Genomic DNA, 21,353 nt, shown 5'->3' on the forward strand with positions numbered 1-21,353 from the left:
GGGAAACTGTAATGTCAATTTCTTTAAAAATTTTCCAGGATGTAAAACAATAAACAAAAAGCACATAGGAGAGTGTCTCAGCATATTAAGCTAACTGTAATATACTGGCATTTTCTGGTTATTTGATAGCTTGAGAATTCTGTATTATTTTTAGCTATATGCAAACCAAAGCTAAACCAATAGAAAAATTATATGAAAATCTTTTCAAAGTAGGAAAAATATTTTCTATAGTAATAGAAGGTTCTATTTTTTCCATGAAAAAATAATGATTAAGAAAGAACCCATTTCTGTATAACAAATATAAATTTGCCCACTACCCAACAGGTAGCACAAGAAACATAAATAGCACAAGAAAACATAGATAAATCTCAAAAGACTGAGCCAAGAGTGAGGTATTTCAGAGAAGGTATTTTATCATCAGAACAGTATGGTTTCCTATATTTAAGATCTATTTATTATTTATTTTTACAAGTAGCAAAGTCCCTCCATTTTTTTCCCAGCTTAATATACAGGGATATAAAAAGCTATTGATTTCACTCTGCCTCCCACCCCAACCTGAGTGGGGTAACAGGAAGTTGTGAGCTCAGAGCAGGCTCCTGATGTCAAGGTGGTTTCCTCTTTACCTCGGACTTAACTCTGGCACTCTAATCAGTCATCCTCTTGCTGATTTCTTTTCTGTCAAAGGAAACCAAGATACATTATTTGTATATTTGGGGTATTTGTTCAGCCAAGATCACTTTTTCTGTCAGCAAGTATAATTTTCTTGGCAACAGATATGGCTGAAAATCATCATGGGAAAACATGCCTTAACTAATTCATCAGACAAGTTTATCACTTTGGCTCCTGGCCACATTATCCTCAGGTATTCTCTTTCTTCCATTTGTACAAACATTCCCACATAGAAACACACACACACGAGTACAAATACACACATTCGCCCTGAATAATACAGCAGAGAGCTGGACCTTCTCTTAGCTCTATTAACAGTATATAGACTTTCTTCAAAAGCACAAGTATTGTGAAAATTATTTAAAAAGCATAATCATAAAACACATTTTCTATCATTCTAAGCAATAAATTATTCCTTCAGCTTACTTTATATTATTTCATTATAAAATAACCTAACCAAATAAAATCTAGGGAGTGTACAAGTACAGTTAAATATTACAAAGTCAATTTGAAAACAAAGGTGTACACATATGTGTACTAAGTACACATATACTTTACCAGTTTAAGAAAATCTATGAGTTTGTGAGCATCCTCGCCAGTAGACAGGTCTACAAAGTCCTTGGGAAGTCGGTAACTCAGATAGGGACTGGGCTGAACTGTCACTTCACTGTTTGTGCAACGGAAAGCTGGAGAATCCTTTACAAAGAAAAAAAGGGAAAGTCTATGAGAAATTATCTTTTTAAGTCTATTCTTCAAAGTGAAAAAGATACTAGTATAACAATTTCAGCTTCATATTCCCTTCTGTACTAGGTAAGGAAGAAAGTAAGATTCTGAAGTAAAAGAAACACCAAGATTTTAAGAATATTTCCACATGTTCACTAGAAAATAAATATATAGTATCTGAAAACAATGTCCTCATGGAGAGCTATGGCCAATCCCTAAATGCTACCAGCCACTATTCACTGCGAATGGGTCATGGGTTCCTTAGTCCTTGAATGGGCCTGAGGCCTGCATCTAGTTCTCTCTGGCCTTGAGCAATCTCATGCAGGTCAGAGTGCTTTATCAATATTATCATTTTCTACAGGTGCATAGTTGGGAAGTACTGCCCTGGAGAATAAAGTTAATAGTGAGGGCAAGCAAGTGCTTTGAATTCCTAACACTTTTGTGCTTCTCTTAGTCATTTAACTTACGTATTTGTGTATCTCTCTCAGTATCTATGGAAAATTGCAAATTTGAGTATCATATTTAACAAGTCTTCACATTCTTCAATGTACTTGCTTAGAGTCTTGCATTTGAATTTACATGCTGCCTTGTGCCAAAAAGGATTTCAGAGACAGAAGGCCTTGGGTTTGGGCTTCATGGGTGGCAGGTATCTAGGTGAGGGATGGATGGTGTCCAGCAGATGGAGACAGGCCAGGAACTTGAGTGGAACAGGACTGTAGAGCCCTAGAAAGCAGGCCATATCTTATGACAGACCAATCATCTGACAAATACTTAGGAAATACCCATTTTGCGCGGACCTTGTCCTAGGTATAAGAGATCAACTGGTAAACCAGACTGGCAGAGAGCCAATAAGTAAGCAAATAAATACAACAGCAAGATAATTTCAGATAGTAATAGGTATTATAAAAACACAACAGGGTGCTATAGTAAGAGGAGAAAAACACAGATCACTTCACAGGGGTGGTCAGGTAACACTTTGCTGAGGAGGGAACATGTGGACTGAAAGGTATGATGAAAGCAGCCCCATGAGGCCTGGGAACTCAGATAGGGACTGGGCACAGCTTAGAAGGCAGTGGGCACAACCAGAGCAAAGATCCTGAGGTAGGGCTTTGTAGCTGTGAGAACCAGAAGAAAAGCCAGGTCTCTGTGGAGGGGAATAAGGATGGGGAGACAGGCAGGACATGACTCTGTGGAAAAGGTAGGAGCCTGTTCCTGTTTCCCTGTCATCCCCTGACCTCCAATATAATGTTGTTTAAATTAAAAAGAAAGAAAGGATTTGGATCAGAGTGAATTTTGTACAAACTGTTTCTATCCACTGTGTCCCTCGTATTTAAAAATAACCCTGTGCTGAATAATTTACATTCTCTTTCCTTGACATTCAGATTTAATGGCCCCCAAGTCTAAGATGCCAGCACAAAAAAAAATTCTTTCAGTCATTAATTTAACAAAAAATCAACTGTGCCTGAATTGTGCTAAGCCACACAGCTCTGTGGAGAACATGAGAGATACGCCCCCTGTGCTGAGAAACTTACAGTCTGCGGCAGGACACAGGCAAGTACAACACAACAGGGCAAGAGCCATGACACGGAAACAGCCATCTGAGCCAGATCCAGGAAAATAGGGCCAAAGAGGGCCCAGACAGCATAATGATGGAAAGAACTATTTCTGAGATAAGACAAAAGAAAAGATGCTCACACTGAAAGCAAGGCAGCAGCCAGAAAAGCAGGAAGAAACCCAGGAGGAGAGCTTGTATCACAGAAACCAAGAGAAGATGTGCGGTGAAAACACAGAAGAGGGTAACACGTTCAAATGCCGCCGTGCCTCATCCAGCGGCACTCGCGGCGAGCCGGCAGAGCCATTGCCAAGAGCAGTTTCCGTGGAGCGGCAGGGCCAGAGGCTCACTGCAGCGGGTGGAGGGGCGGCCGGAGGAGGAAGCTGGCCGTGAGGCTGTACAGCCACTGAGCAGGTACAGAACAGCGTGAGGGCAGCTAGTATGATCCCATGGGTGTAAAAGTACGTGTGTATACCCACGTCTGGACAAGGTTAACTGAAGGGGTAAGGATGGCAATTTCCAGATGGTAGGATTTCAAGTCTTACCTCTTTCTTTTTTTTTTTTAAGATTTATTTATTTATTTGAGAGAGCGAGAATGAGAGAGAGAGAGAGAGCACATGAGACAGGGGAGGGTCAGAGGGAGAAGCAGGCTCCTCGTTGAGCAGGGAGCCCGATGTGGAACTCGATCCAGGGACTCCAGGATCATGACCTGAGCCGAAGGCAGTCGCTTAACCAACTGAGCCACCCGGGCGCCCCAAGTCTTGCCTCTTTCTAATTTTCTGGGTTTTTTTAAATGACTTGTAAAAATAAAAGTATTTTTTAAAAGATATAAAAAACACAAAGATAATACATATGTAGTACAAACTCATTTATTTTTAAAAGTTTATGTGTATGTATACAGGCATGTTATACATACCATAATGTGTACCACATACGATTTATAAAATATAAACCATGGTTCTCAAAGTGGTAGGACTGCAGGTAATTCAGAATGCTCTTTAAAAATGGGCATGTATTACTTTTATAAGCAGAAAAGGGCAACACAATGGTGTTGTTCAAAGAAAGTTTGGCTGTGAAGGTGAGGAGACAGAGAGAGTTGCTGGCTGAAGACATGAGGTTGAAGGAGGTTTGTCTCTTCAGACAGAAGGTATCTGAACACAGACCCGGCCGGTGGACAAGAAGAGAACCGGAAACAGGAAGGAGTGACTGGCAGCACAGGTATCAGGAGAGACGGTAAGGAACATGCTGAGCAGGTGCAACTGTTAGACAGAGGAGGAGGGACAGAGGGACACTCATAGGTTTGAGGACGATTATATGAAGTCATTTCGCACCAGAGGATTCTCTTCCTGTGAAGAAGGATGTGGCATCATCTGCTGAGGGGAGGAAAGGGATAATGGGCAAGGAGGTCTGAGGGGTTACACAGAGGTGTGGAAAGCCACCATGGGTGGAAGAGAAAGCTGGTGAGGCAAACACTGCAGCAGGGCCCCCTTGATGGGGTCATGACTAGGACTATGACTATGATGAGACCCCGGGCTGGGCACCTGTACAGTTTTCCTCTCTCAGGGGTCAGGAGCCTGGGGCTAGGATCAGGGTCAACATATGAACTGACCCAGGGTCAAGACTCTTCCAGGTGAGGGCGCCTGGGTGGCTTAGTCGGTTAAGTGACTGCCTTCGGCTCAGGTCATGATCCCAGGGTCCTGGGATCGAGCCCCACATCAGGCTGCCTGCTCAGCGGGGAGCCTGCTTCTCCCTCTTCCTCTGCCTGCCACTCCCCCTGCTGTGCTCTCTCTCTGACAAATAAATAAATAAAATCTTTAAAAAAAAAAAAGGTTCTTCCAGGTGAATCACAATGCACACACTCTTTCTGGTCACCTCCATGAGCTAATTATCTATTAGTAAATATGTGTTAGTGCCTAAAGAACAAGTGAGCAATTATTTAATGGATTACAAGGTTTCCTGTAATCCTTTTTTACCCTCTTACCTGCTCCAGAGCATCTCCTTCACTAAAATCACCTTTTAAGTTTCTTCCAGATATCAGTTCTTCCCAAGTAAACAGCAGTGAATCAGTTACTTCACCAAACGGATTAAAATCAATCAGCCACACCTTCCCCTAGAGTACAGACAGAAAAATTAGTAAGCACGGAATAAAAACAAACAAGTCTGTCATCTGTCTTATCCAAAAAGATCGTCTTCATATTATTTTACCCAGACAATAATCTTAAAAATCTTGTAATTTATTTCCAAAGACAGTTCCTACAGGTCCCAGCTGAGAAAGGATCACTTATCTAAAGAAAGGAGTGCCAGATCCAGAGGGAAGTCTGCCAGTGCATTCTGCATTCAGAGAAGGGACCTAGGAAAGAAAAGCCCTGACAAAGGCAGATATGCCATCTCCTGCCTAAAATCACACAAGAACTCTAAGTCAAAAATCCAAGCAGGAGAAAGGACAATTCCACCAAAATAGCATGACTGGAATGCTTTCAAGGGCGTCTGCAATTATCTCGCCTGAGGAAGCTAGGTGGAGGCAGGGAAGAGCCAGCAGATCTGCGAGCACCTTCCTTACCCTTGAGAGGCTGATGAAAAAGGGGCCTTAAAAAAAAAAAAAAAAAAAAAACACATGAAAAACGCAGGAAAATTCTCAGTTTTCTTTAATCTTAATGTAATATTTGCTTTGTCTGCATGATAGTGCTTGTGGCACTTGAAGGGGAAATGAAAAATATCAACCTTTAAAAGAAATTTCTATCTTCTGTTCTGAGTACTGGTAGGCAATCTGAACAGGTTCTAGACTCAGTTATACTAGTTATACTGAGTTTGATTGAATCAGGTGCATCTTAGTACGTAAAGCAACAGAACACTGATACAACAGACCTGGGGAATCTGTGAAATCCTGCCAAGAGATTAAAGCCATATTTGATCACAAAGATACATGTGACATTTAGTAAATGTTTCCTTGAGACTTTTATCTTTGCTCCTCTTGATTTTTCTTCCTGAAACATTCATAAAATTACACCGTTTTGCTGTTGATAATTTTTTGGGTAAATATGTAATGTCTTGATCAGATTTCAATGTATAAAATTACATCCACCTAAGGAACTAGACTGCTGAGCCGGCATTATTAATCTCTAGCACTGCTTCTCATCTGGATTAAAAGACAATTTTAAGAAAGATGAAACATCTTACTAGGACTAACTTCAAACATCAGAAACATCTAGTAAGTAGCCAAAAACCATTATAGAAAGTTTGGACCACATATTTTTTGGTAAGTTGCCTATTATATACTACCCCCAACCCAGGGGAAAGCCTATAACTCTTGCCACCTGAGCTGTTTTCTCACATAGATTCCACAACCACTTGTACAGTGTTTGTGTGAAATAATGTCAGCCATTAATCAACTTCTTTGTGTGACGTTAGCTTTGCTTTAGGGTGATTACAAAGATGTCTTTAACATATTGTATGTTACTTTAACAAAACGGTATTTTCTAACCTCCAAACCCTTTCTACTTGAGTTTTTATAACCAATAAAACCACCTCTTTATTAAAAGGGGGGAGGGAAACCCTATCATACTTGTTAGTAGGGGAATACTGAGCTCTATAAACTAAAAATATGCCATACTATAAAAAACAAGCAAAACAAAAACAGATCACCACTGTTGGGACTAATAGCTGGCAGAGTTTGTTCTGTAGTTCAGAAGGCATCCTCTAGTTTACAAAGGAAAAAGAAACCAGCTATAATCAGGCAGGAAACTATCAAGATGAGGATTTTATAGCTCTAACATATTTTTTATGTAACATCTCAGGCACAAGACATCCTGAGAAATTCTGTTTTTACGCAATCCATCAGATAAGAGTGGGCACACTGACCTTCCTAATACCTAACAACTAACCACCCCACTACCTGCCCAAAGAAATCTCTACGTACCAAACACTACCAGGCATTGAAGCATAAAGACCAGTAACACAAAATTTATTCCTTCAAAGAGCTCAGGCCAGGATACACACACACACACACACACCCCCATGTATACAGAACTGTTCACAGCACAGTCCGTAAAAGACCAGAAATAAGCTATGTGTTCGATAGGAAAATGGCTAAACAAACTATATAGTATATCCACAAAACTAAATACTGCAGCATTGTAAGAACTAGAAAACTCTCCAAAAATACAATGTTTTAGACAAATGTATATAAAGCAAAGTGCAAGAGTAATATCATATACTAACTCTTGTGTATGAAAGATGGAAAAAGACAAGTATATTGCTTGTTTTTGCATCAAGAAATACTGGAAGGATATATAAAAAACTAATAAAAGCGTACCTGTAGGCGTATAGAGGAACAGAGGTAAGAGCAAGACTTTCTACATGTACTTTCACGTTGATTTAATTTTTGAGCAATGTGAATATATTCTCAACTAAAAAGTTTAAAACTCAGTAGGTTTTACAGAGCAGTGTTTGCCAGGGACTACAGTGCAGGGAGGGTCATGAGGAAATTTGGGGCAGTGATGGAGTTCTACATGTTCATTGTAGTAATGGTTATACAAATGGATGTATTTGTCAAAACTCATAGAACTGTACCCTAAAAAGGATTAATTTTACTCTGTGTAAATGATTTCTCAAAAACTCTGACCAAAAAAATTCAGTAGTTTTAAATGATTGAAAATATAGGGATGCCTGGGTGGCTCAGTCAGTTGGGTGTCTGGCACTTAATTTCAGCTCATGTCATGATCTCGGGGTCATGGCCCCACATCTGGCTCTGTGCTTAGCAGGAAGTCTACTTGGGGTTCTCGCTCTCCCTCTCCTCCTGCCCTTCCCCCCCACTTGTGTGTGTGCACACTCCCTCTAAAATAAATAAATCTTTTTTTTTTAAATGATTGAAAATAAAAGAAATGAAAACCCTAAAACATAAGATACTATGAAAAAAATACAAAGAACTGAAATTACCAAATGGAACCTACAGATATGAAAAAATATAGCTAATACAACTTATATTTAGTGAAAGGTTAAATGTATCCAATCGGACACCGCTGAAAGAGAACTAGTGAACCAGAAGACGTATCTGAGAAAGTTACACAACACAGTACAGGAAAGAAAGGAGGTGGAAAACAAGAAGCTGAGACACATGAAGATAAAATGAGATGTGCTAACATTCCTCTAAACAGATTTCCAAAGGACAGAAGACAGAAACAAAGAGGTAACATTTGAAAAGATAGCTGAGAGTTCTTCACAACTGACAAAGGAAATGAATTCTTAAACTTAGGAAGTATTCAAAAAAGACAAAAGAAAAGGAAAAAAATCCCGCCAACAACAAAGGAGCACTGTCTTCAATATGCTGAGACAACAGAACTGGTCAACCAAAAATTCTATACCCAGCTAAGCCTGTCATCCATACATGAAAGCTAAACAAGTTTTCCAGCCAATGGCTGAGGGAATTTCTACTAAAGGATATACTACTAAAGAGAAACTGGATCAAAAAAGCAGTGGTAAGAAGCACTGGTAAGCAAAGAAAGTGAAAATCAACAGTCATGACTAATTTAGGGATATTAAATACAAAGTAGAACTAAAAATCAGAAATCACATGCACTGAGAATTTGTTCTAAGGTCCTTGTATCATGAGGGCAACAGGAAGTGAGATTAACTTTTGAACTTATTAAATAGCCAATTAAGATTTAACGATAAAAGATTTAATGATAACTACCAAAATAACAAGTAAAAAATAAAACTTCAAAATTTGGGGGGGGGGGGAGGGTAGAGTGGAAAGAATAAAGAAAAACCAGTAATATAAAAGAAAGGAGAAAACAAAAACATAGAAAAGCAAATTGAAAACTCAAGATAATATGGTGTAAAACAGGGGCCCCTGGGTGGCTGAGATGGTTGGGTGTCTGCCTTCGGCTCAGGTTATGATCTCCAGGTCCTGGGACTGAGCCCCATGTCAGGCTCCCAGCTCGGCGGGGAGTCTGCTTCTCCCTCTCCCTCTGCCTCTCCCCCTACTGTGCTCTCTCTGTCTCTCTCTCTCAAATGAATAAATTTTTTAAAAATCTTAAAAAAAAAAAGGTGTAAAGCATTCAGATATCAAATACAATATATGCAAACTACACTCACTGTTAAAACCAGAAATTGTCAGTGATTAAAAAAACAAAACCCAGCAATATGCCACTTACAAAATACATGCACACACCTAAAACCTAACAGCTAAAAACAAAAGGAATGAAAAAGGTAAATTCTAAGACCAAAAGAAAACTGTAGTAACACTATTAATACCAGACAAAACATACTTTAATGCAAAACCACAAAAGCATTCTTATAGATAGAGATGGTCACTGCCTAGTGGTAAGAATTCACTGGGAAAACAAAACCATTATGAACATATGTTCTTGTCTAAGACCATAACCTCAAGTATTTAACACAAAAACTGACAGAATTCAAAAGCAGGAGATTTTACATTTTAACATACCCTGTTGAATAATTGATAAATTAAGTAGACCAAAAATTAGGGAAGATACAGATTTTTTTTCATGGTTTTTAGAGTTAAAAAAAATTTTGTATGGAAAAGTTTAAACATATACAAAGTAGACAAAATATAAAGAACCTCAAATACCTGTCACTCAGGTATTTATTATCTTATTGAACCCCAAAGCCAATCTTATTACATCTATATCCCATCCATTCCATTCAAACCTGTATTATTTTGAAGGTCTCCTCAGACATCATTTCATTCATAAGATACAAAAAGATTTTCACAATTATTATTACCAAGATTAATCTAGCAAACATCTACAGAATACTTCACACATTAGTTGTAATTTTTCAAACACACATAGAACAGTCACAAAAATGTGGCCAAGTTGCAAAGCCAATCTCAACAACATCAAAGACTCAAGATCAGAAATGTTTAGTCCTTAGAGCAATGAAATTAGTAACACAACAATAGCCATCACTAAAAGAATACATAAGGAGACTGTAATAATTTTCAAGTCTCTTAAATAGTTATTCTAAATTCTAGTTTTGTGTTGTCATCACTTAAGGAGCTCCTTAAAATACATATACCAAGGCCTCATCCCAGACCTACTGAATGTGTGGGCCATCTCTGACATATGTGATAGTTAGAATCTATCAACACTGAGTCAACTTGCCCAGCTGCAGTAAGAAAAGTAGACACATCAAAATATTGCCAAATTCAAACATACTTCAGTTCCATTGCACATGAGAGACCACCATAAAGAGTTCGTTTTCTACAATAGTCATAAAACCATATATTCAACAAAGTACCTAACAAACACTGATGATACAAGTGCCACCAAGTAAATACAAATGTGTTTTACATCACAGTTTAAATCGCTTCTCAGAAACTGTCAGCATGCTTACACTGGCATGGTTCTCACTTTAAAAACATGCAACTACTTTCAGTTCTGTTAGATCATAGCAGTAATTACATCTGTACATGTCCAACTTCACTTCAGACATTTATGTAACTCTTTCACCAAATTACACATTTGTACTGACCTGCCAGCAATAGTGAATCAAAGCAGATCTGGACATTTTTCAGGGAAACATTGAGAGACCTTGGCAAATTCCAAATTTTTAAATGCCACTAAATATAATTGCATTAAAATATAACTGCTTCAGTTTTAGTATCTATAAAATGAGAATAACACATACCTCACAGGATTAGATGGATAATCTGAGTTAAATACAAATAAAGTTCTTCTGAGCTGCATATTAGGGTAACAAGCTAGGTTTACTCACTCACTAATTGGCTGATTTGATTCCACTTACAACCAGGCCAATTCCCTGGAATGTTTAAGTCTCGAAGATAAGCTCCTTGTAGGTCAGGAGACCATCTTGTTGAAAGCTTTTTGGTAGAAGCATGGCATCTGACAGGACGGGCTCCCTATAAATGCTGGCTGTGTGAGTGACTGATGTGGCCAGTGTCCATCGGTCAGAAGCAGAGCAGGGACCAGAGCCTCGGCTCCTGTCGATCAGCTCCGGTTTCTATCCATTCCATCACACCAGCTTCCCATCCTTTCTCTAAGGTTTGTTTCCACTAGACTGAAAGTGCAAAGTAACATCCCTCTTCCTTACCACATCTCAATTTATAACTCCTCTTTCTAGCTCTTAATAGACACTCTCACCCTTGAACACATAGAGGTGAAAACAGAGTAAGTGATGTCTTTTGGGTAAAAAGAGGCAAGTCAACAGTTAACAGTTATTTTGGGACATGACCATATGGGCCATATCCTTTTGTCCAAAAAATGATTCAAAGTTATCACAAGCATCACAACAGTGAGGCTGATATGAGCTTGGAGAGGGAATGAGAAATACGTGGGTAACATTTGGAAAACATGGTCACATATTCGGAAAAACCTACTGTCTTCTCAACAGCTAAGTCAAGAAGCACTAATCACAGGACATTTAGTGACCCAAATTTTTTTCAAAAGATTGCATGTCTTGATAATGAAACCTCTGCTTTAGGATTAATGAAGTCAGGTTTTTGTTCTCTTTTTCATTACACAAGTTTCCGTCACTTGTAAGATTTAAAGAATAAGCAAATCCTCATCTTCAGTATAAAGATAAAAGTGATTCCAATCGTGCTAAAGATCTTTTAGTTGACTAAAAATAATTATCTAAATATCAAAAGACAAACTCCTGGCCACACTTAAGTGTGCAAACTGAGCTATTTTAAGCAGGCCCAGACCCCTGACAAAAGTGGAAAGCAGGACATCAAGCAGCCATCATCTGTTAAATTAATAAACCCCAATCTACAAAACTATTGAAGATACGTCTCCCAATGTTAAGTATATGTTAAGGGAGATTCTTGACCATTGTGACTTTCAAACACCTTAGCTAGTTTGAGAAAGTACTTTTTAAGCAGTGGGCCCTCACATACATAATGGCTATACACTCTATAAGCCCTGATTTTAAAGCATATCAGATAATTGTTACTTACCCTACTGTCTCTATATATATCGAACACAACTGTAAAGGAGAAAAAACTCAAAGTTAACAATGAGCTACTATTTTCATGATCTAAGCCTCCTTTTGAAAATTAAAATGAATCTTATTATTAGTTACTCAAATAGCAGAATGTAAGTACTTTGAGAACTCAATGCTTCCAAATCTCAAAATTTTTAAAAATGATAAGATAGCCTACAATATTTTATTTATACGATTTCATTTTCCTTTTTTCTACCCTCAGCCATAATCCTTTATACAGCTGATCCTTAACCAATGCAGGGGTTAGGGATGCTGACTTCCCTGCAGAGTTGGAAAATGCACGTTTAAGTTTTGACTTCCCTGAAACTTAACTACTGACAGCCTACTGTTGACCCAAATCCCTACAAATAACATAAATAGTCGATTAACACATATTTTGTGCATTATATGCTGTATTCTTACAATAAAAGTAGAAAAAAGAAAATATTAGTAAAATCATAAGGAAAATATATTTACGGTCCTATACTGCATGTATCAGGAAAAAAAAATCCACATATAAGTGGATTCATGCAGTTCAAACCTGGGTTGTTCAAGGGTCAATTGTATTTAAAACTTCAAACCAAACACACCATCTCAATGAATTCACCACTATAAACAAATTATATGTACTAGTGAAAAAAACATCAATCACTTAACTCATTTGATGAGGAATAATCGACTTCAGTAAAATCTGTAGTAGGAAAGCATAAAATCTAGCTATGGTTATGGCATGATTAATCTTTTTTAAAATCAAATCTGCCATAGAACCCATGTTTGGCAAGTAGAAATCAGAGTAGATTTTAGGATGCACGAAAACTCTCTTTCATATACAATATACTTTCTTAAAAACAAGTCACAAATGTTTACCTTATAACTGATACTATCTGATCATTCAAATAAAAAATCCAGAAAAGTAGATCAGTCAACTGAGCTGATTTAGTCTGAATAACACAAGCATTTTGTTCTCTGTAGATAGACCCTTTGAAATGAATATCTAAAATGATGAGAAATAACTGCCTCAGTATTAAAAAATGACCGATTAAAATAAGGTAAAATTAACATGCCAACCATCAGTAATACCAAATAGTAATACAGCAAAATGCTTAAAAATAGTGTTTCAAATCCAGTTTTAAATCTGTACCACCAGGGTGCCTGGGTGGCTCAGTCGGTTATGCATCTGCCTTCAGCTCAGGTCATGATCTCAGGTTCCTGGGATCGAGCCCCACGTCGGGCTCCCTGCTCAGTGGGGAGTCTGTTTCTCCCTCTGCCCCTCCACTCACTGGTACTCTCTCTCTCTCTAATAAATAAATTCTTCAAAAAAAAATCTGCACCACTATGAAGTAAGGTTCAGTAATATCATGTACTTCATTTCACTGGGTCAATAAAAAATACTCACAGTCTTCATCCAAGAATTTGTACTGTATGTGTTTCTTAAAAAAGTCTTGTATGCATCTGCAAATCTCCTCCTTTTGTTTAGAAATATGATCATAGTACTGTGTATAGTCCCTTTGAGAAATACCTGACAAGAAAATATTTTATATCCATTGTTATGTAACATTCTTTTCAAAAACACCAAAATGTAATTTAAACGTCTTTTTGAGAGAACTATTAAAGTAGATCAGACAACCAGGGTGCCTGGGTGGCTCAGTTGGTTAAGCGACTGCCTTCGGCTCAGGTCATGATCCTGGAGTCCTGGGATCGAGTCCCGCATCGGGCTCCCTGCTCAGCAGGGAGTCTGCTTCTCCCTCTGACCCTCCCCCTTCTCATGCTCTCTCTATCTCATTCTCGCTCTCAAATAAATAAATAAAATCTTAAAAAAAAAAAAAGTAGATCAGAGGACCAATCAGATGAATATTGCATAATACATGATTCAGCATTTTATAGAGATAAAAAACTTATCAGCTGTAAAAAGTTATCCAATCATATGGATAGATATATCCTAAGTTCCATATTGTCATGCATTCTTACTTTAGAAATATTTTTATTTAGTACAATAGAAAGAACTCAGTCATAAATACGTTTATAATGTAAAAAATGAAAGAAGCAGTTTTAAACCTGCGTACACAGTCAATTGCCTCTTCTTTTTTTCCAACAAATTTTCTACAAATTGGTATTCTTTTCCACTTTTCTTTGGGAAACTTAAACTATTCCACGTCTTCCAACTCATATTGTATTTCATAGAAATAGGCTATTTTTCCTGCACACATACTACCCTGCCTTCACAAGCCTGATCTTTCAAGCCATGGAAAACTAAACATTCCTTTCTTCAGAGTGACTTGATGATTTTATTCCAAATACACTAAAGGGATTATTGTAAAAACTCCCTCAATTTGCTCTAGGCATAGGAAAGTTTTCCGCTCTGAAAGAAGGGCTTCTACCCTATTTCTTAATCAATGCCAATATGCCTTCCTTCTTTAGCTCTACTTGTATTGTAGTTTCTCCAGGAATATCTAGCAAAACAATAAACTCAAACACCCCAAGTTTCTTTTAGGTAAGTTAACAGATGTCAACATCATATTCACTAAATAGTGCTGATGTGGGGCACCTGGGTGGCTCAGTCGGTTAAGCATCCGACTCTTGGTTTCAGCTCAGGTCATGATCTCAGGGTTGTGAGGTTGAGCTGTGCATCCGGCTCCACGCTGGGCGTGGAGCCTGCTTAACATTCTCTCTCTTTCCCTCTCTAAAAAAAAAAATAATAAAAAAATAATTTTTTAAAATAATAAATTTAAAAAAAAAATTTTAAATAGTGCTGATAGGATTCTATTCAAATCACGCTTTTCTTGGTTACTGCATGGAAAACATGCAAAGACAAAAAAAAGCAGACGGTCTTTAATACTTAACTTGAGTACATTACAGCAAACAAAATAATAATCTGAGAGGAAGAAAATGGGTGGCTTTTTAAGTAATGCACTTATCTGTCCACATATTTCCTCTTGCTAGAATAATAAACACTGTTCCAATAATAGAAATAAAGATCCCCAAACTTGGCTTTTTATGATGCTTAAAATAAGTAGTGTGTGTTGCTAACAATTCTTAGGAAGGTCCCAAAGAGAAAGCAGGTAACATGAAAATAGCCTTAACTGGGATTGGCCAAGACCATCACTTTCATCTCCAGAATCCAGACAGACATGATTACTGCACAAGATACTTCTCTGTGGAAACTGAATATGACCTCAGGAGCATTATCAATATAGAATTCCAGAGCGTCACTACCAATTGGCTAGAGGTAGCATCTGAGATAAAAACTGATTACTACCCTCTCCTAATTACTAGAAATTCACTTCCATCAAAAGCTTCTCTTCTTGGGGCACCTGGCTGGCTCAGTTGGAGGAGCATGCAACTCTTGATCTTAGGGTCATGAGTTTGAGCCCTACCCTGGGAAAGAAATTACTAAAAATAAATAAACTTTAGAGATGCCTAGCTGGCTCTGTGGGTGGAGCACATGACTCTTGATCTCAGGGTTGTGAGTTCAAGCCCCATGTGTGGTGTAGAGTTTACTTAAAAAAAAAAAAAAAGTAAAATAAATAAACTTAAAAAGAAAAAAAAAATCTTGTCTTCTTTTAATGGGTAAAAAAAACTCACCAATAAGCTTGTTTTCCTTGACAAAACATCGGAACTCAGCCCCAGGAATTAATTCACACCATTTTCGAAGAACAAGCTGTAGAAAGAGGAAAAATGTAACACAACCATGTAACAAGGGAATGTTTCATGGTCTAAAAGACAATTTTATGCCAAGGGTATATTTTAATAATTGCCAATATCAAATAGTTTGGAAGAAAAGGCATCATAAACCATTCTTATCATGAGATGTAGGGGACAGATTTATTAGTCTAGTAAGTGGGGGAAATGCTGTTAAAATTCTTTATGACAAAATGCACCTTTGTCATTTATTTATCACTTTGAGAGTTCTGACATAATATACAAATCCAAGGATGATGAAGGCGAATCCTGTCATCATTGTGTATAGTTGCCCTGTAATTATGTTCCTCACCCCTTTAGCTATATCAAAAAATAAAAGGATATTCTAGTTATCTACCTTAGCACCACTGTGTAATACTCTGATAAAATTATTATTTTATCACGAAAAATCACTATAACCCTCCCATGATTTTGCCACTACTTTAAAGGAAAACAATTCTACAACTGGCCCAAGTCATAAATGGGTTCTACTACTATAATTAATTATTATGTACAAATTCTCCTATATTACTGAATTGCTACAATTTTATAAATATTATAGTTGACAAATGTATGCTTCCAAGTCTGTTTTTAAAATGTTCTTTGGAGAAAACCAGTCCTACTCCTGTGAAGTATTAATTGTAATAAGTGGCCAGTGCCTCCAGCCTCCCTTATGCTGGCATATACTTCTTTGCCCTTTAAGACCTAAGAGATGGAACTAAGCCCCATTCCTGGAATAACCTCCAGTGGGCTCAGTATCCTCCCTTCCCATACCCTGTGCTCCCAGTTTCTTGCACCTAACATTCTATAGTATGCACATACATACCAAGTTGTACTATGATAATTTGATACAAGTCTCTCTTCCCTCCTAACTAGCAACTCAGCAAGGGCAAGGAACTGGGTCTTACTTATCTTTATGTTCCCAGCACAAGTACGTAATACCTAGCAGGTGCTTAAAAAATGTTACAAAACAAAACTGTCAATATATAAGATACACAGCCACTAAAAATCCTGATATAAAAAAATAATTAATGAACTGGAAAAATACACTGTAAGTGAAAAAAAAAACGGTATGCACGGTATTTTATGAAGAGAGTGTGTATATACACACACATATACACTTATTTCAAGAAAGGGAAGTTAAATGCCAAACTGCTAATACTGAGGATATATGTGGGTGGTAAGTTCCTCATATTTTCTTGTACTTCTTAATTTTTGATAATTGCTTTTTTTAAAAAAAAACAAACATATTGTTAAAATATGGCTAAGATTTTAAAATGCACTGATTCCAATTTTCAATTTTGTAAGCTCTTAGTCAAGATTTCTATGTGCTGTATTTTTTTTTTTTAATTTTTATTTATTTATTTGACAGAGAGAGAGATAGCGAGAGCAGGAACACAAGCAGGGGGAGTGGGGGAGGGAGAAGCAGGCTTCCCGCCGAACAGGGAGCCCGATGCGGGACTCCATCCCAGGACCCTGGGATCATGACCTGAGCCGAAGGCAGACGCCCAACGACTGAGCCACCCAGGTGCCCTGTATTTTTTAAAAAGAACCTAATTATTAAATGAAGAACTAAAAAACTAAAAATGTACACAGTTGTCATCTATTAAAAGCTGATACTGGCAAATATAGTTTTTTAGGGCTACAGTAATTTTTATTTAAACAACAAAGAAATAAGTAATTGTTGTAAACTAACATTAATTTTTTGGAAAATCTGCATAATCTTTACTGAAATAATATTTTGGACAAGTAACGCATACATTGTGTGGTTGACTGAAAAAACACAAAAGGGTAAAATGTGAATTATCCCTACCCCGACCCTACCCAGTCCCTCTATCCTCCGCAGAGGTAACCAGTGCTGTCAATTACTCATATAGCTTTCCAGAAGTAATCTACAAATAAATGAGCATGGAGCACATGTATATATCTTTTTAAATACACAAAGAAGGAATACACAGTATACAGGATTCTGCTTGCAACTTTTTTTCATTTTAATTATTCTAAGAATATCACTTTCCTGAGCTTTTAAAAAACTGAGTTTTAAACCCTATGCACTAACATGATAATGGCATAGTCCCAAAAAAGCAATAAAAGAGCAAACTGCTGGTAAAATGAATCTTGGGGATAAAAGATAACATCTCAAAGATTATGGGAAGACTCGAGAAATAATCTTTGTCATTTTGTGTTTTCCAGCACCAAGTGATAAGACACAGCAGGTGTTTAATAGATGTTTGTTCAATGAAACAATAGATATGAATATAACATATACAAATAAAGAATGTTATAAAAATGTTTAATGATTGGGAATATGCTCATGCTATGCTATTAAGTCAAAAAAACCTTCATAACTGGTATGTAAAAAGCTCAATTATAAGTGCTAAAAGATCCAATTTGGTGGCCTGGTAAATAGTAAATGAACTGTTCTACAAACATGGTATGATCACAGACGATATACCAATATACATTCAACACACTAAAAATTTCTTGATACAGAGAGTCAGTGGGCAAGTTTTGAAAGCATGTGTATACAAAGGTGATGAAGCAAACAATGAATTTTTTTTTTAAATGAAGAATTTTTTTTAAAAAAGACCACTGGACTATTTCTAATTGGTGTTACAAATCCAAAAATGCAAATGCTTTGCAATTATAGAGCAGGATGACCACTCTCTTCAACAAATTATGAGCTGTCAAAGTTTTCAAAAGTATTACATTCTGACGATCCAAGTGCAAGAACAACCAGGAGTAGTGATAAGGAAGAGCCTATCAGGGATGTAGCTGAAACCTGGAATCAGATTCACTCATAACAGTTGATGAGTAGTTATTTGAGTCCAAGAACACTACCCATTTCAGGGAGGCGTATGGGGGCGGGGGGGGAGGATATACCTTCAAACTAGGAAAATATGGAATACAAATTTGGGTTTGCTATGTTTGAATTCTTATTGCTATTTCTAAAAATGTTTTTCACTATCCTTTCAATCTAACTTCTGATGTAATTTGTAAAATGAGTGAACAACAAAAAAAATAAAAAGGTCCACTGGGCCTAAATGGTAGAATTGGGGATGATTATTTTTCTTCATATACCAGGTTAAAAAGCTTACCCAGCTTAAGCCAGATGATGGGTATAAAGTATTAGTTTTATCACAAAATACGTACATTCTATAGTATGTATATACTGTGTATACGTGTGTATATATTCATTTATACATATATTTTTTACATATTTAAAAATTCAGTGGCTCTAGGTTCCCAGAGAAATTGATCCAAAAAATTTTATTCATTTTGCTTAAGAATAGATAGCAATTTCCAACACATCTTCATCTAGGATTATCAATTTCAAGATTTAAAAAATAAATCCTTACCTCATATTCTATACAAGGATCTGGAGAATCATCAGTACAATGAATAAATCTTTAAGAGAAAAAAAGGCAATTGAATATTTTTTTTTAGTGGCAGTTTATGTACACACATTACTTATATTCAATGCGATACGTGTAAGGTATTACTGGAAGAATCCAGGAACAGGAGGCTAATTCAAATCCAATGAACATTTATTAAGCACTATTCAACACCAGATGTTAGCCAAGGTACCCCGAAATGGTATTTCACTAGTCCTCAAAACCACCATATAAGCTACTATTATCTCCATTTTTCTGTCAAAAAACAAAGAAACTTAGACCCAGAAACCACCAAATCTAGTGACCAAGCCAGGACTAAAACTCAGATCGTCTAAATACAGATTCCAAATGAAAGCAGGATGGTACTGCTGTTCTCTAACCTTCACTGCCTTCTCTGTGGCTACACCAGAAGTCTACTTCTCTGCTGACATTACCTCTACCATCTAAAGCCACACAAAGTTAATCCAAACCTTACCCTGCAAGCCATTTAAAAAAATATTTGATAGAACTACTCATTCCTTCATTAAGTATACTGCTTCCCCCTCTAAAAGTCCTCCATTTCATGAACAATTTTTCATATGTTTTCTAAATGCCTTTGTTAAATGCCTCCCTATGCCAAGGACTGGCGAGGCACCAGAAATGCTAAAATGACCTGAGTCCCTTGTTCTTTAGGAGGTTAGTCTGGTGGGGAAAGTCTAACAAGTAGACAAAAAAATTCAAACCACTGAAAGCAAATAAAAATACTCTGATAGCACAAAGGAAAAACTGATTAGCTCTCTGTTGGGGGGGGAGGGGAGGGAAGGTGGCAGTCAAGAAGGCTTCATTCAACAGGAAGGGAAGGGTCCACATTTAAGGCAAAGGGAAGCATGCACTAAAGCAGGACAAGAAATGAGAACTGTCACGCTGTATACAGGGAACTATGACGGATTCGCGCCGATGGGAGTGTAGAGCGCAAGGAGAACCACGGGAAGATGAGGTTAGATCTCGTGCACTGTTGGTGGGAATGTAAGCTGGTGTAGCTGCTGTATGGAGTTTCCTCAAAACAGTAAAACTGTATGGAGTTTCCTCAAAACAGTAAAAGTAGAACTACCATATGATCCAGTAATTCCACGAATAGGTATTTACCCAAAGAAAACAAAAACACTAATTCAAAAAGATTTATGCACCCCTATCTTTATTGCAGCATTATTTATAACAGCCAAGATATGCAAGCAGCCTAAGTGTCCATCAACAGATGAATAGATAAAGCAGATATGGAGTATGTTAAACAAACAAACAAAAAGCAGAAACAGACTCATATTTGTAAGAAAGAGACTCATAAATACAGAGAACAAACTGGTGGCTGCCAGAGGGGAGGGGAGTAGGGGGAATGGGCAAAAAGGTGAAGCGGGGTGGGAGATACAGGTTTCCAGTTACAGAATGAGTAAGTCATGGGGATAAAAGACAGCACAGGCGAATTGTGCAAGACTGTTGAATCTCAGATCTGTACCTCTGAAACAAATAATGCAATATATGTTAAGAAAAAAAAAAAAGAAGAAGAAGGTAGCGGGAGGGGAAGAATGAAGCGGGGGAAATTGGAGGGGTAGACGAACCATGAGAGACGATGGACTCTGAAAAACAAACAGGGTTCTAGAGGGGAGGGGGGTGGGAGGATGGGTTAGCCTGGTGGTGGGTATTGAGGAGGGCACATTCTGCATGGAGCACTGGGTGTTATGCACAAACAATGAATCATGGAACACTTCATCTAAAACTAATGATGTAATGTATGGGGATTAACATAAGAATAATAAAAAAAAAGATAGCACAGGCAATCTAGTCAGTGGCACTGGAAGAGTGTTGTATGGGGACAGATGGCAGCTATACCTGTGGTGAGCATAAAATACAGACATGTTAAATCACTATGTTTTACACCCAAAACTAATGTAACATTGTGTTAACTATAATCCAATTAAAAAAACGACACTGAAGAGAAGTTTTTGATGAAGAGGAGTATCCAGATTGTGAAGGGTCTTGTTTGTGTCTCTAGGGAGGCTGTACTTTATTATATATACACTGAGGAGCTAAAAGTTTCTGAACATGTGAGGGCTTTAGGACTACCACTGTGGCAATGGTACTGGATAGCTGAGGGTGGGGGGGGCGGTGGGTGGGTGGAGGGGTGGCAAGTAGGGAGGCAGAGAGACCAGTTAGAAGGCTCGGTCCAATAGACTTGGGGGTGATAAGGGTCTAGGGGCTGCAGTGGGAGTGGGGAGGAGAAAAGCACTATATAAAGATATTCAGGAGGCAAAACCAATATTGCCTGGCGCCCTGTTGAAAGTGAGGGATGGGCGCCTGGGTGGCTCAGTTGGTTAAGCAACTGCCTTCGGCTCAGGTCA

The 21,353-nt window shown here is 37.7% G+C and overlaps 1 protein-coding gene across 3 annotated transcripts in view; it reads right to left on the bottom strand.

Annotated features, from left to right (window-relative positions):
* Window positions 1-388: 388 nt before the first annotated feature.
* The window catches only part of CDC123 (cell division cycle 123), a 58,905-nt gene continuing 37,940 nt past the window's right edge, over window positions 389-21,353 (bottom strand). For 2 of the 3 annotated variants that reach the window (XM_054507364.2, XM_045874427.3), the window contains 7 exons: window positions 18,946-18,994; window positions 15,491-15,566; window positions 13,305-13,427; window positions 11,883-11,911; window positions 4,926-5,054; window positions 1,228-1,365; window positions 389-675 (listed from right to left, as the gene is read on the bottom strand). In XM_054507364.2, coding sequence (XP_054363339.1) covers window positions 649-675; window positions 1,228-1,365; window positions 4,926-5,054; window positions 11,883-11,911; window positions 13,305-13,427; window positions 15,491-15,566; window positions 18,946-18,994 — 571 coding nt within the window. In that variant the 3' untranslated portion in view covers window positions 389-648. The remainder of the gene's footprint in view (window positions 676-1,227; window positions 1,366-4,925; window positions 5,055-11,882; window positions 11,912-13,304; window positions 13,428-15,490; window positions 15,567-18,945; window positions 18,995-21,353) is intronic. The other variant, XM_045874428.3, reaches the window with a different exon arrangement.

This window comes from Mirounga angustirostris, unplaced genomic scaffold (assembly GCF_029215605.1).
Source record: "Mirounga angustirostris isolate CCGP_5_RB_7025 unplaced genomic scaffold, mMirAng1.0.hap1 SCAF_5, whole genome shotgun sequence".
Classification (NCBI taxonomy): domain Eukaryota; kingdom Metazoa; phylum Chordata; class Mammalia; order Carnivora; family Phocidae; genus Mirounga; species Mirounga angustirostris.